Source organism: Ictidomys tridecemlineatus, chromosome 5, assembly GCF_052094955.1.
Source record: "Ictidomys tridecemlineatus isolate mIctTri1 chromosome 5, mIctTri1.hap1, whole genome shotgun sequence".
Taxonomy (NCBI): Eukaryota; Metazoa; Chordata; class Mammalia; order Rodentia; family Sciuridae; genus Ictidomys; species Ictidomys tridecemlineatus.
Window position 1 is genome coordinate 54,044,915 of NC_135481.1, and position 16,281 is coordinate 54,061,195.

A 16,281-nucleotide genomic window follows, 5' to 3' on the forward strand; every position below is an offset into this window, starting at 1 on the left:
GTATTGCTAAAATTTAAAGAATAATTTCCAAGTAAAAGTTTATAAATAGTCTATCAGAAAAGAGAACATTTTATTAAAATCTGTTTGACTTGAGGGGCTGGGGTTGTGGCTCAGTGGTAGAGCGCTGGCCCAGCAGATGCTAGGCCCTGGGTTCAATCCTCAGTACCACATAAAAATAAATAAAATAAAGGTATTGTGTTTAACTATAACTAAATAAATAATATTTTTTAAAAAATCTGTTTGACTTGAGCCCAGATTTTGACAGTATAGATAAAGACCACTAAGTTTGTATAATTTGTGAAAGGTTAACACTTAAACAGGTAGTTTTAAGAAAGACTGTTTCTTGGAGCTGGGGTTGTGGCTCAGTAGTAGAGTGTTTGCCTAGCACACGTGAGGCATTGGGTTCAAACCTCAGCACCACATAAAAATAAAATAAAGATACTATGTTCACCTACAATTAAAAAATAAATATTTAAGAAACAAACAAAAAAGACTGTTTCTTATAGCAGTGTTTCCATTAGTCTTTAAATTTGTTTTTAATGGAACTAAATTAGTAATTAGGTGTCTAGTTTTCTTTCCTAACAAATAATTCTTATATCTTTCTGATAGGGGTTGCAAAGTCCACTATGGAGGCCACACAAGAAGGGCAAATGAGAAAAGTAGGCTCCTGTGAGACAAGTGGTGTATAAAAGGGTTATGAGGCAAAATAAAATTCATATGGCTCACCTAAATGCATGATGCATTTAAATTGTTTTAAAATTTTGCACCATCCAAATGAAAACCTTTTGCCAGTGTGACTTTGCAACTTCTAATTTATATTCATTCAACAATATTTTTCTACATAATAAATGTGTTTGTTATTGTATTTACCCACCAGAATATTTGTACAGGCCACATTGTTATTTTTATGTTCAAAAAAACAAAAAACAAATGAGGTGAAAACTTGACAGTCTCATTTTGTTTTTGAATCTTTTACTCATGACTAATCTTAGTCCTTACAGTAATTCTCAAAGGCAGGGTGAATAGGAGAGATTATACATCTTTATAGTTAACATCAGATCAGCTGTGTGGAAATGTGACGTAAAGGGCAAGGAACGTAGCACAACAGTTGAGTGCTTGCCTAACATGTGGGAGACCCTAAGGGTTCATTCCTCAGTACCACAAAAAAACAAACAAACTTAAAATCTGGACCAATGGGAATTTAAGAAAAATCAGATATTCCAGCTTCAGTAAAATTTTATCCCATTACATTATGTTACATTATGTTCACAGAAACAAAAGAAGACAACATTGTGTTCCTTCCCATTTTACAGTACTAGATACATTTATGTATTTTGCCTTCACAGCCTGAGGAAGAGCTTGATCCTGAAGAGAGGGACAACTTCCTCCAACAGCTTTATAAGTTTATGGAAGACAGAGGTATTTTCATGCTTTCTATTTAAGAATAGTCATTTCTTCCACAGTTTTACATTCTTGGTGTATTCATTGTTATGGTTAGTATCATGAGCATATTGTATTTCAGTTAAAGCCTAAGTTATACCTGAAAATAGTTAAATATTTGGATTTCAAACAAACTCTATTTTGAGTAGAGATATGTAAGAAAGCAGTTTTGATGTAATTAAACTAAATCTCCCAGGGATTTATAGGACTAAAAAATTAGCATTCAGAAATAGAGGTAATGTTAATCTGCATACCCATTTCTTACTAATGTTATACTCATGGCAAGTGAATTAGACTGATCCTTGGTCTCTATGAATCAAACATAATTGAAGAGCCATCTATCTGAATAGGATAGGATTTCTAGTAGAAGTAGAATAAATAGACCTATTATAAATCACTGTGCTCCTTGACATTCACCAGTCCTAGAAAATCCTCACATAAACCCTAGACATTCTAGAGTTTTCAGAAATGGTCCTTCAGATTACTGCTGACAGCTTTAACATTTGTGTTAGAACAATGTGAATGGTTCCATGGCCTAAAACTTCCCTTTCCATTGTGTTTCTTCATGCCTAAATGAACCAGCACCATTGTTGGCCCAAGTGTAATTTAGTTTTACGCAATTCACAGGCAGAGACATGACTTTACTACTTGCAGAAGTAAAACATCTGAAGTCTAAAGGCCGCACAAAGCTGTGAAGAATAGAGAGAATGTTTTGTGTTGTCTTGTATCATTTAAGGTTCTTCAAATATTAGCCTCTAGTTAATGAAATTTGGGGATTTAGTAGTTGATAGCTTTGTTGTCAATTTTTTATTTTTCATTTGAATAAACATTTTTTTTTAAATTTCCTGATATTATAAAGGTACTCCAATCAACAAACCACCTGTTTTGGGCTACAAAGACCTCAATCTCTTCAAACTCTTTAGATTGGTTTATCATCAGGGTGGATGTGACAATGTAAGTATAATTAAAATCAAATCGCTTTTTGAATTGTGTATTGATGGATGTGATGTAAAGTTAACCATCTGATGTTGAGCTATTATATGCACGTTAGTCAGTATACCCATTTTCTTTAAGATCATAGGATGTTAGTGTAAAGGTTATTTCCCTTTTGAAATTTTAACCAAAAAAAACTTAATTTTCCAGATTGATAGTGGTGCTGTATGGAAGCAAATTTATATGGACCTTGGCATTCCAATTTTGAATTCAGCTGCTTCCTACAATGTAAAAACTGCTTATAGAAAGTAAGTAGTATAGTTTATTCACTAAAGAATACCCATTTACAGGTAATATTGTCCTCTGAATTTGTTAACAAATAAGAATACATCAAGGAACATAAATGTTAGGGAAGGTGTACAAAAAGGCTTAGACTATTAATAGATACTTGTGATTGAAAGTTATTTCAAAGTGTCTTTGCTCCATTTCTCATGTTATACTGATTTCCTTTCCAAAATCAGGGATATTTATCATCTGATATTAAGGTAAATGTCATTGAGCATTGTATTTGGGTTGAACATATTTTATATCAAAACTATGATAGCTCCTTTCACTTATCACAAACTCAGATTTCTCAGGAAGGAATTTTATTTTATGATCAGAATTTCTGTTTACCTTATTTCACTGCATAATTGTTGCATATTTTATGACAAATAAGTTTTGCAGTAAAAGTGGGGTGACAACATATTGTGAAGCTTCTTATTTTAATAAAAATTTTGTACTTAAAAATCATTTATTACTAAACCCGTCGTGGTACAAGATTAGGATGCACAGAATACTTGTGAATATACATTAAAACTGAATAGTTAAAATCTCATATCATTTTTTTGTGACAGTTTAGTGAACATTTTTCTAGTCTTGGGGGAGAAAAAGTTAACACATTAGTTTTAATTGATTTGGGCTTGATAGTTGAAATATTACACTTGAGAAAATTTCCTACAGTGTTGCAAAGTATGGGCTTAAAAATGTAATCTTCTGTGTCTGAAGATTCTGTGCTATCATTGGTTTTCTCATCTGATGCACCCTCGGCTGTACTCTTACAAGATGTGTTTATTATTAACACTGGAGCACTCTAAACAAACCACATATAAGTTAGTTTGCAGAACTATATCAACAGCGCATATGAACAGAGCTTTCTAGGCTTCTGGCTTGTGGTGTGTGAGAAGACAAGTGTGTATCCATATGCCACTGGTGAATACACTGCTGATGTTTGCCTTTTAAACAGCATACAAAGACAGTTGTACCATGCAGTGATTACACATCGGAAGGGTATAAACCAATTTTTGTACTGAGAAAACAGGGTGCAGTGATTATGCAGTGAAACCATATAAATGAATTTTATGGAGCATTTCTGTAATCTCACTGGCTCATGAGGATGAGGAAGGAGGATCACAAGTTGGAGACCAGCCTCAGCAATTAAGTGAGGCCTTAAGTTTAGTGAGATCTTGTTTCTGAATGAAAAATAAAATGGCTGGCGATGTGGCTCAGTAGTTAAGTGCCCCTGGGTTCAATCTCTAATACCCCCACCCCCCCAAAAAAAGAGTTTTACTTTCTAAAACTGTGTGTGTTTAATAACATAATAATCAAGTTAAATGTAGCAACCAAGATTTCCTAAAATGAAATATTTGTTTTTTAGGTATCTCTATGGTTTTGAGGAGTACTGCCGTTCTGCAAATATTCAATTCAGAACTATTCACCACCATGAGCCAAAAGTAAAAGTGGAAAAAAAAGAGTTAGAAGAATCAATGGAAGAAGCTCTAAAAGTAGATCAAGAAATGCCTTTAATAGAAGTGAAGAGTGAACCTGAGGAAAACATTGATTCAAACAGTGAAAGTGAAAGAGAAGAAATAGAATTAAAATCTCCAAGAGTGAGTACTTAATAGTTTTATCTGGTTATTTTAAGTTTAAGTTATTTAAAGCATTATTTTACTTTTTTTTTTAGCGGACATTTTCAGATAGCAAAAAAGTACTACAGTGAACCTAGTTAATTTTCCATTATTTATTATGTCACACATCAGACAGTATTTTAGTTTTAGTCAGCTTTTTTTTTCTGCTTGACTAAAAGACCTGACAAGAACAATTACAGAAGAGAAAAAGTTTATTTGGGGACTCATGGTTTCAGAGATCTTAGTCCATAGATAAATGGCTCCATTCCTTAGGGCTCAAGGTGAGGCTGAACAGAAGAGTGTGGCAGAGGGAAGCAGCTCACATGATAATCAGAAAGGAGAGAGGGAGAGAGAGAGAGAGATTCCACTCTCCAGTTAGGGAATGCATACCCCAAAGGCATGCCCCCAGTGACCCGCCTTCTGTGGCCACACCCCACTCACCTTGAGTTAGCACTCAGTTAATCCCATCAGGGGATTGATTCACTAATTGGGTTAAGGCTCTCATAACCCAGTCATTTCTCCTCTAAACCTTTACATTGTTTCACATGTGAGTTTTTAGGGGACACATAACATCCAGACTAGCTTAGCTACTTTTTTCTAGATATATCACACATTATTTCCCCTACTTGAAAACTCTTTCTCTTGTTTGTTTGTGTCTGTTCAGTCATTTTCATGTAGGATAAGTCTTGCATATTCCCTTCCTTCAAGTCTTCTGCTAAAATGTCACCTCATTGAAGCCTATACTAGGTCTCTCCTAAAATTGCAACTTCCCTCCTCTCATTGGCATTCTCATCACTTCAATTTCACCCTCTTCCATAATTTACTTATGCATTACGTCTATTATTTTTCGTCTCTTTTGCCTTGCTCTGTACTAGATTTGCACTCCCTGAGCTCAAGGATTAGTATTTAATTTTTTTTAATCGACAGACCCAAGGCTTCTAGAATAGTGTCTAGCACATAATAAGTGCCTCTTAATTAGTTGTTGGATGAATGAGTCTCCCTTTTTCTAACATTCAAGCCTCCAACCAGATGATCTCTTTCACTATAACTTGATAGCATACTCTGCAGTTCTAGCCACGTGCACTCTGGCTTTATCTTCCAACTCTACTTTTCCTCTCCATTAATGTGTGTGCAGGAATTGTCGTCTGCCATTCTGACCAGTGTCCAATGCTTGTTCCATAGAAGGATTTATCTTCTTTTAGAAAAAAAGGAATTTAGCACACTATCAAGCTTAATTACTGTAAAATGTCTTGTTTTTGATTCTGGTAAAATACTTAAAAGTTTGCCTCTTAACCATTCTTAAGTATACAGTTCTTGGCATTATGTATGTTCACAATGTTGTGCAGCAGTCCCCACTATTCACTAGCATCCAGCTCCAGAATTTTTTCTTGCAAAACTCTTTACTTTTTTAAACAATAACTCTTTATTCTTCCCTTCCATTAAGGCTCATTCATGTTACAGCATGGGGAAGAATTTCCTTTTTTAAAAATTATATGTATTATGGACATTCTTTCTTGCCTTTACCTGAAAACCTTCCTTGTCCTGTGTAAGACATTCTGCAGTGCTCTTTGTAGTATGGATGAGCCATAAATTTACCTTCCCAAAGATTTTCTCCAATTTTTTCAACAGTACAAAAAGTGCTACAATAGACATACTTTAAACTATCCCTTTCATTTACCTTAACATATAAACCAGACTTCTAAAAATGAGGTTTCTGGGAGATATGTGTAAAAAAAACTAAAATTTTGAGAGGTAACAGTGTTTATACATTTACATACAAATATTTAAAGAGTACTTATGATGTGTCGGGCACTGTCTAGATCTGAGGATATGGAATTGAATAATACAGAGCCCAAGCCATCATGTAACTTAGGTTCCAGTGCTTTACGGTAGAAGTAAAGTTATTCTTTTTGTGCTTTTGAAGTGTAAATAGCACATAGGAACTAGGGGAAACATTTGTTTACTGAGATAGTAGTTGTCAAATATTCTACTGCCCCCTGCGTTGCTGGTACCTTCTTTTTTTTTTTTTTTTTTTTGCTGTATTTCAAGTTGAGGGGTATTGTACAGGGATGATGTAAATTTTGTCTTAATAAACAGTAGAACTGGGCTGGGGATGTGGCTCAAGCGGTAGCGCGCTCGCCTGGCATGCGTGTGGCCCGTGTTCGATCCTCAGCACCACATACCAATAAAGATGTTGTGTTCGCCGAGAACTAAAAAATAAATATTAAAAAATTCTCTCTCTCTCTGTCTCTCTCTGTCTCCTCTCTCACTCTCTCTTTAAAAAAAATTAAAAAAAAAAAAAAACCAGTAGAACTATAGACCACAGAGGCCATAATTCAGGGGGTTGCTTTGTTATCATTATTAACTTTTGTTATTAGCATTTGCATAATTCAAATAAAATTTTATTGTAGTCGAGAAATATTAAAAGTGGACTAAAATAATATAGTGAACAAGGAGGGTTTTTTTTGTTGTTGTTTTTCAATGTTGGGAACTGAAACTGGGGCCTTGCATTTGCTAAGCACAAGATCTATTGCTGATTTACATCCTTAGCCCCAGGAGAAATTTTTATTTCTTTTGTAATATATGGAAGGGCTTATGGTAAATCTGGATATAATTAATTAATTTACATGGTTTATTCTTTTAAAAAGCTTCAGAAGGAAGAGAAAAGAACATGTGGGTTTCAGGGTCTTATCTCAAGCCAGAGAGCTAGCTAGTCATTGCTGTGAAGGTTCAGGGGAGAGATTTCTTTCCCCCTCTGTATTGATAGCTATTTTAAAGCTTTATGTCCTATACTAGGGACGACGGAGAATTGCTCGAGATGCAAATTCTATTAAAAAGGAAATTGAAGAGGAGAAAACAGAGGACAAATTAAAAGATATTGATGCAGAAAATAAGATTGTAGATGATGACTATGAAACTTCAGAGAAAAAAGAAAATGAACTGCTACTGGGGAGAAAAAATACACCAAAGCAAAAAGAGAAGAAAATTAAAAAGCAAGAAGATTCTGATAAAGACTCAGATGAAGAGGAAGAAAAAAGCCAAGAGAGGTACATTATTTTATGTTTGTTCTCCAGAAGCAGCTGTCTGGGGTACAACAGCGTTTTGTTCCTGCTTAGAAATTCAGGTTTGAGGGAATGTTTTCTTATTGGGACTTCCGTTCCTCTTGTCTAATGAAGGTGAGACACATTGTGAAGATGATGTGTATCGCCTTTCGGAATTGGAGAATATACTGGTCGCACCATTTTAATAGCACTTGTGCCCTAAACAGTGGCCTCAAAGAAGGCTGCGCCACCCAGTCAAAAGAAAGGTCCTGCAGTTGACAGCAGGGAAGGGAGCTGGAGAAAAATGGAGGAAGTGGACAAGAGGAAACAGCGGCAGCAAAAATTCCATTTTAAAAAAGGTACAATGTGGGAAAGCTAACAAACACATGGGTGCACAGTACTAGCAGATGTTTCTGTGTGTTAGCTTTATCTGAGATATTTTTCTTTTTCAAGTTACTGTATTAGAATAAGTGGCATGCACCCCTGATTCTTGTTTGGAAAATACATTCTTGCCCCACATCCCACCAATAAATTTCAGCTTTTTAATGTCCATCCTGCTTGCTGTTGAGTGAAAATTGTATCTTTTTTCCATGTATTAGACATGTGTGTATTGAATTGACAAAAATAGCCAAGATTAGGCAGTCTGGCTAAATCAAGGTCATGTCTGACCACACGTTACCTACTTGGTCATTGAATGGATTTGCTAACTTTTAGATGGTACAAGAAACAAGTTGTAAAGAGCAACAGCAGCATAACACACTTCCTTAAAAACATAAACTCTTCTCTATAATTAGTTTTTATTCTTTTATCAAAATAATGCCAGATTTTTCTGGAAAATTGAGTTGCTAAGCCAGACTTGGGGAAAGAGGCCTACTGCATCCAACTAGTAGCTGACACAGTCTGAAAATGAACCATTGAGAAAATAAATATTTAGAAAAATAGGAATAATTAGTGAGAGAGGTAATTTGATTCAATATGAATAGGTACAGGAACTATCACAATTATTTGTGAAGTAGGTTAGTAAAAAATGAAAATTCTATAGTGAAATATAATTAGGATTAGGAAAAGTGGGAGGAAATAATTAGAGTTGAGTATAATGATAAAAGTATAGTATTTTAAATATTTGGCTAATAAATTAAATGAAAGTAAACTATTTACGAAGGAAGGGCTAATTATTATTGGTAGTTATGTGCAAACTAAGCATCAAGATACTGTGTGTATATTATGTGTATATAATAAATATAAAACATGATTAGTCTCTACATATAAATAATACATGGCTTTAAAAGTCTTCATAATTAATATGTAAATGAAATTGAAATTTTCTTTAGAGAAAAATGAACAGATTTGATTAAATATGAAGAATAGTATTCTTGCTGGGCGCCATTGCTCACATCTGTAATCCCAGCAGCACAGGAGGCTGAGGCAGGAGGATCGTGAGTTCAAAGCCAGCCTCAGCAAAAGCAAGGCACTAAACAACTCAATGAGACCCTCCTGTCTCTAAATAAAATACAAAAAATAGGGCTGAGAATGTGTCTCAGTGGTCCAGTGCCCCTGAGTTTAATCTCTAGTACCCAAATCATATAATAATAATAATAATAAATAATAATAAATATTTTTTGTTAAATAAAAATCAAATATACAGACAGCAAACACATCTGTATTCCCATTCTACATTAGGAATTATGGAAATAGTACTTCATGGTGATTTCTGTTTTAAGGGATTTTTCTCAGAAATTACCTCTCTAGGCTATTATTAGATGGTGTCCTTGGAGAGAAAACATTCCCATTGCAAATGGGCTGTCAAAGCCTCTTTGAGTTGAGTCCCTGAGGGGTCACCAAAATAATGTCCTATATTTATTATAGAGCATAGTCCTTCTTTTTAAGCTTTTAAAACTCTTGTAACATTTAAATGTTCTATGATGCAGTTCTCTTCTGAGTCCTACCAGGGCTAACAGATGGTTTTATAATAAGAATATTCAAAATATTGTGGACTTACCTGCGTGAATATCTTTTTACACCCAATTTTCAAAACAAAGAAAAGCTGATGGGAAATAAGTGAAAAAACATAAAACAACATAAAATATGCAGAGCTTGCTAGGCTTAATGGCACAGGCCTATAATTCTAGGGACTCTGGAAGCCAAGGCAGGGAATCACAAGTTCAAGGCCAGCCCTAAGCAACTTAGCGAGCCCCCTGTCTCAAAATAAAAAGGGCTGAGAATATAGCTCTGAGTAAAGTGCCTCTGGGTTTAATCCCTCCAAACCCCCCAAAAATGTATTCTCCTGGTACTATCCTGTACTTTCAACAAATGGCCTCACCTTCAAACATTCGTTTCCTGGGGTACAGTAGTGCTCCATGTAATCTAAGCTACTTGGGAGACTTGAGACAGGATAGCAAATTCATTACCCACCCTGGCAACTTAACAAGACCCTACCTCAAATTAAAAATAAAATAGTGCTTGGGATGTAGCTCAGTGATAAAGCACCCATAGGTTTTATCTGACATCCTAAGCCAAATAAATAAAAAAACAACAGAAAAAAAAAACAAACCTGTTTATTTGTTAGAGTGGGGAGAACTTTAAAATATAAATTGGTTTTTAAAACATGGTTACTAAGATAGAAAGCCCTTGTTCATTTTTTAAGCCCATTAAAAAACTAAGAACTTCTAAAATAAACATAAAATAGGAGTAGATTTAAGATAATTAGTTGCCGGAAGTTACAAAATATCTTTAGATTATTTCACATATAAGGTGGCACTTGAATATGAATTCCAAAGATTTTTTTCAGAGCAGATTGTTCTTATTTTATCAAAAGTGATTTATTTGACTCTATATCATCATTAACTCTGATTATTGATTGGCTTTCAATAAGTATGGATTTATTTTTGGTACAGTGCACCTTTACATAATAAATTCCTTAGTAAGTAGTCCATAAAAATCTTCTCCTTCTCCTCCTTCTTCTCCTCCTCCACTGACATTATTAAGGTAATACTTAGGTTGTGATTCTTTGGATTATTTTTAATACATGCTATTTTGTTCTCCATTGAGTTATTAGTAGCATTATCAATGTTGTAACTTACTGCAGGGAAGAAACTGAAAGCAAATGTGACTCTGAAGGGGAAGAAGATGAGGAAGACATGGAACCCTGCTTAACAGGAACCAAAGTGAAAGTGAAATATGGACGAGGGAAAACTCAGAAAATTTATGAAGCCAGCATTAAAAGCACTGAAATTGATGATGGAGAAGTTCTATACTTGGTACATTATTATGGATGGAATGTGAGGTAAGTAAGAAAGTATTTCCTTACTACTGAAATATTGGCAGTAGTTGAGAGATCATTTTAACTTTGTGAAGAATTATTAAACAAGTGGTGTTTATGTGTGAGTGTTTAAAAAGCACGCCTTGATTCTAACTTGTCCCAACATGTTGACATTTGTATTGTTTTACAAGCTATGTCAGTACTTCCAGATTAAGATCACTAGGATTTGTCATTGGAACAAGCTGGGTTTATTACTCATTTACAGTGAGAAAGAACACATAACATGGGGAATTATGGGGCATTGCACTAACAGAGACTTAGGTCAATAGCAAAGGCTCAAGAGTGCCACCTTTGAGAACAGGAATAGCCCAGGACTCTGTGAAAACATTGCAGAATATGATCAGAGAGTGAGGCCTGTAGCTCAACTTTGCAAACGTTGGTTTGGTTTGTTTATGAGAAATCAAGCCTTCTGTCAAGCATTATAATAATTCTGAGTTGCTTAATTAATAAAAAAGAATGTTGGAAAGAACTTGGATTTGAGCTCCTGTTAGGTGGTTTGGGGGAAGCTTTAAGGAAGTGAGATTTGGCTTTTATATGAAGTGCTGTCAGGAAGCTGGGGTAATTCTATAATTGATTTTCTTAGTTTTACTGGAAGGACAGAAGACTAGTCCAAGGTTGACACTATACTTGGTGAAGAAGCAGCAATGACTCATTAATCAGGAAAAAAGGATATTTAGTCATTTTTGTGGTTTGAATGATATTCCTGTCTGTCCCCTGCCTCCTGCCTCTTGTGTTCAGACATGATTAGGGAATGGTCTTATTGTTGCTTAGATCTATCAGGGACACCGAGCAGACATCTGAGGTTATGTGAAGTTGTTCATATTCAAAAAGAGCCTATAAAAGCCAGATCAGCTTATCACAACACCAAAGTCTAGCTAGAGCTATACCACGCCAATTCCTGAATGTCAGGGCTGCTTTTCTCTAAAGTCTTGTGGGTTTGAAATCTCTGGGTTGCCTGGATTCACCTGGAGCCATCTTACTCCAGGGTTTTTCCACATACTAGGTTCATGTTCTGTTGTGGCGCAATTCCTTCATCACTAAATTGGGGAAAATAAAATACTGAAATAAAAATTTCAGAGGAATGCTGTAAAATGATAATACCTGTAATTAACATGTAAAGTGCCTAGAAAAATGCTTAGCACTTAGTATGTGCTCAGTGACAATTTTTTTTTTTTTAATTTGGCATCATCTGAAAAGGTGGGAGCTTAATGAACATAATGTAAGCTTTTTATATTTCTTTTCTCTGACTCTTTTCAGTTCACAGCCATATACTGTTTGTTAGTATTGGGGATTGAACATGGGTGTCTCTAACACTAATCTACATCCACAACCACCCCCACCCCCCCACCCTTTATTTTGAGACAGGGCTTCACTAATTTGCTGAACTGGCTTTAAATTTGTCTTCCAAGTTGCTGGGATTATAGGCACGCACCACCGTGCCTGGCCCATATACTGTTATTTACCAACTGTATTTCAGTTCTTCTTTCTAGAATCTCTCTTTCCTATATCTTCTGTCTCATCTTTTTAATGTTTTACTTTATGACTAATCAATCCTCATTTTATTATGTAATTTGTTATTAGTTTCCTACTTGGTTACTCACGTGATATTTTTTGTTGTTGTCCTCCGTACTCCTAAAAAACTGGTATAATTCTGGCCTACTTGTTGAGATAGAGCTCCTATGGTTCCTAGAGAATTTAGTTAAATTTCTAAAATGAAAACATGTGCTAGTGTGGGGTTCAGGTCTCTACTTGTGATATCCTGGTCCCACCCTTGATTAGCAATGTTGATCTGGAAGTACCCATACAACGGACTGCTTTCATCAGAACATTGTAGTCTATGCCAAGTTCAGATCAGGCCTGTGCTTTTTGGTGATTTGATGTCTCCTGGAAAATTTCAGAATTGGACATTTGCTTCTTTGTTAGTCCTGGGTCAGATACATAAGTCTTATTGTACTTCCCAGACTTTATTTCATTTCATTTTATGCCCTCTTTTCATATGAGACTGAATTGTATGAGAGCAAGGCCTTGTTCTTTCTGTTCTCTACCTTCTTCCTCATACAGAGCCTGGCATACCAGTAGATCCTCAGTGACTGTCCAAATGAATGAATATTTCTAAATAAGGTAATAAAATGCAGGAATGAATATTTCTAAGTAAGGTAATAAAATACAGATACTTAAAAAGTCTGGTATAATGCTTATAAACAGTCCTTTCTCAAAAGCTTTATATCTTGGGTTAATCTACCAGGATTAACTATATTTCAAACTACAGTGTAAGTATCAGTGTGCCATCTTAGCTGAAACTTGTGCATGTAGAAACCACATTCTTATTTTGTACATCTTCATGGTAACTGGTTTACAAAGCACAGGTATGGTGGTATGGTTTCCAGATACATTGAGTTTATTTACATAGTGCAGTCTAAAGTGAGGACATCCTGTAGTTTTTATACTCTGCTTGAGTTAAACAAAAATATAAATTGTTGAAGAAAATTAAATATAAATATCTCTAAAAAACTAGAAAGTCTCAAAGATGATGAGATTCAGAATAAAATTTTATTAGAAATAGTAGAGGCTAAAGAGAGTTCTGGGGAGGAAAAGAAATTTCAGAGGACTTATAAAAATAATCTGGAATCAATCATATTGCAAATTTGAATTTACCTGAGTTATCTTTGTATTATTTGTTTAGTAGAAGAATTCTAGTACAGAATTTGCTTATAAGCTTATATTTGTGGGAGTTCTGAAAACAAAGCAGTTCCAATAGTTTTGAATATACTTAGTTTCTGTTCACTCTGATCTGTTAACTCTAAAAACTGCTCTTGGCTTTTCCTGTTGATGGTTGGTACACAAAGCACCTAGTATAGTGGCTGGTACACGTTACTCACAAACCCACCTCTGAGTCTTTCACATTTCTGTCAACATGGAAACAAACTCTTTAATCTCTCTCACTGTTGTTTTTGTTTGATGAATATATTTTGAATAGGATATCACTATGTGATTTTTAAATTTTCATTTTAAGGTATGATGAATGGGTGAAGGCTGACAGGATAATCTGGCCTTTGGACAAAGGTGGACCAAAGAAAAAACAAAAGAAGAAAGCTAAGGTATGTTTCTATATTCATAGACTTTGTGATAGGTACAGGAATTATTTAAATTCTATTATTTCTTTAAGACATTGTTTTTTTAAGAGCAGTTTTGCTTTCACAACAGAATTGAGAAGATATAGAGATTTCCCATATGCCCTCTGCCACATACATGCATGACCTCTCCCACTGTCACTCCCTCAACCCCCACCAGAATATTGTATTTGTTAACAATTGATGAGCCTACATTGACACAACATTATCAGAATCCACAGTTTACAACAGGGTAATGAGCACAGGAAGGTATAACACACATAGTTTGAGTTTGGACAAATGTATAATGACAGGTACCTACCGTTAAAGTGTCATACAGAGTATTCTGTGCTCTACCAGTTCTTCTTTGTACTCTCTCTTAATCCTTGGCAACAGCTAATGTTTCTACTGCCTGCATAAATTTGCCTTTTCCAGAATGTCATATAATTAGAATCATTACAGCATATAACTTTTTCTGATTGGTTTCTTCCATTTAGTAATATGCATTTAAGGTGTTGTGCTTTTTAAATAAATCTTGTTTTCTCATTGTAATAATTGTCTTGATTCTATTAAGAGAGTTGCAGATTTTCTCTGTTATAACTCAGGTGCTAAAAAAAAATTTCTGAAATTTAAAATCTGTTACCACCTCATCTCACAGAGAGATGAAAACCAGCAATGCCTAGGGCACTAATTTTAAAACTCAAATGCCTGTAGAGCCTTCATAAGAAGAGGGTAAAGTAGGACTCAGTGATACATAGAGGACTTGGTTCTCACTAGAGAGGGTGGAAATAATCATTCTGTTGGGGCAATGCTGACCCAAGGTTGCCAGATTTTATTATTTGGAACCTCTCTCTATATATTTATCTTTTATTGATTTTATTTTTTTAAATACATGACAGCAGTGGAATGCATTACAATCCTTATTATACATATAGAGCACAATTTTTCATATCTCTGTAATAAAGTATGTTCACGCCAATTTATGCCTTTATACATGTACATTGTTTTTTTGCATTACAATTCTTAATACACATATATACTACAATTTTTCATATCTCTGTATATAAAGTATGTTGACACCCAATTCAATCTTTTTTTTTTCATGATTTGAGATTTTTTTTTTAAGAGAGAGAATTTTTTAATATTTATTTTTTTTTTTTTAGTTTTCGGTGGACACAACATCTTTATTTTATTTTTATGTGGTGCTGAGGACAGAACCCAGCACCCCATGCATACCAGGCGGGCACACTACCACTTGAGCCACATCCCCAGCCCTGAGATTGTTTTTAATTGTCTTAAATCTTATGGTAACATATTTTACAAATTTGTACTGATTTTGATCTCTTTTACCTTAATTTTTCCATCTAATAAGTTGGTAAAAAGTACCGCTCCCAACCACCTAGATAGATGTTCCATTGTATTGTTTCTGAACAGTTGTTTAAAGACAATCCTGAATGATAACTTAGTCTTAGAAAATTAAGAATTAAAAAGTAAAGTCTAACTTGTTATTGTATTATGCTGACTTAAAAGCATCTGAACTTATAGATCAACTATAAAATGGGAGAAGTGTTAAATATTCTTTATTTAATATCATACATAAACCACACTAAAATGCCTTTCTATAAGGAAAGAACAGCATTTTAGATACAAGGAATTCTCATTAAACTGGCATAGTCAACAAAAATATAGAAACTGCTTCCTTATCTTCAGCCTTTAATAGGCTGATGAACACAAATTGAAACAAATGTGAATCATGCTTGGTTCGAGAGTGCAAAAGGGTTTCTCTTATATTTAAACATATTCACAGGATCAGTTATATAAACCTAAATATAAAACCATTTTTCAGATGTCATTCACGATTTTTGTGAAATGCTGAACCTTACTAATTAAGTCCAACCATAACTTTAATTTACTGAATTTACTGAAGTGGAAGTATTAACCAAATATTAATTTAACTACAAGTCACTTTTACTTAAATCAGGGTTGTCCAACAAAAATAGTTTTGTCATTCATGATCTGATTTCTGGTGTATCACATCAATTAAATTATGGTGTACATAAGAAAGCCAAGAGACATTTCTGTTTGGTAATAAATAAGGCAGTAAGTAGCTATTACTCATTAGTGGCTTTTTTGAGGTAAGCTATTAAGTCTGCCCTTTCTCCCTTTTAATGCCAGCGAAGATCATTTTTGTTCCAAGGACTTACTTTTTGGGAATCTTTAAATACTCCATCAGTGTATCTTCTCCCCAGGTGATGCCTTTGTTCTTGTTGGCATCTGTGTAAGAGAAGCCAGCAGCCTGACCTGTCTTCTGCCCAAACAGTCCATGGAGATTTAGCCCAGTCTTGTGCTTGCCTCCCTTTTCCATGGTGTGGCACTGGGCACACTTTGGAACAAAAATCTTCTTTCCTTTCTCAACATCACCCATTTTTAATTTGTTCTTTCGTCACTAGCACAAAGGTGGTTCCCGATCAGAAGTGGACATCCCACTCTCT

At 34.8% G+C, this 16,281-nt stretch overlaps 1 protein-coding gene and 1 pseudogene across 3 annotated transcripts in view; one reads left to right on the forward strand and one right to left on the reverse strand.

Annotated features, from left to right (window-relative positions):
* Window positions 1–16,281, forward strand: part of Arid4a (AT-rich interaction domain 4A) — a 73,840-nt gene that overhangs the window by 39,820 nt on the left and 17,739 nt on the right. For all 3 annotated transcript variants that reach the window (XM_078049962.1, XM_005322745.5, XM_013357526.4), the window contains exons 12-18: window positions 1,347–1,419; window positions 2,300–2,394; window positions 2,584–2,681; window positions 4,070–4,301; window positions 7,116–7,366; window positions 10,446–10,643; window positions 13,693–13,777. In XM_078049962.1, the coding sequence (XP_077906088.1) occupies window positions 1,347–1,419; window positions 2,300–2,394; window positions 2,584–2,681; window positions 4,070–4,301; window positions 7,116–7,366; window positions 10,446–10,643; window positions 13,693–13,777 (1,032 nt within the window). The remainder of the gene's footprint in view (window positions 1–1,346; window positions 1,420–2,299; window positions 2,395–2,583; window positions 2,682–4,069; window positions 4,302–7,115; window positions 7,367–10,445; window positions 10,644–13,692; window positions 13,778–16,281) is intronic.
* LOC106144792 (cytochrome c pseudogene) lies at window positions 15,901–16,236 on the reverse strand (annotated as a pseudogene).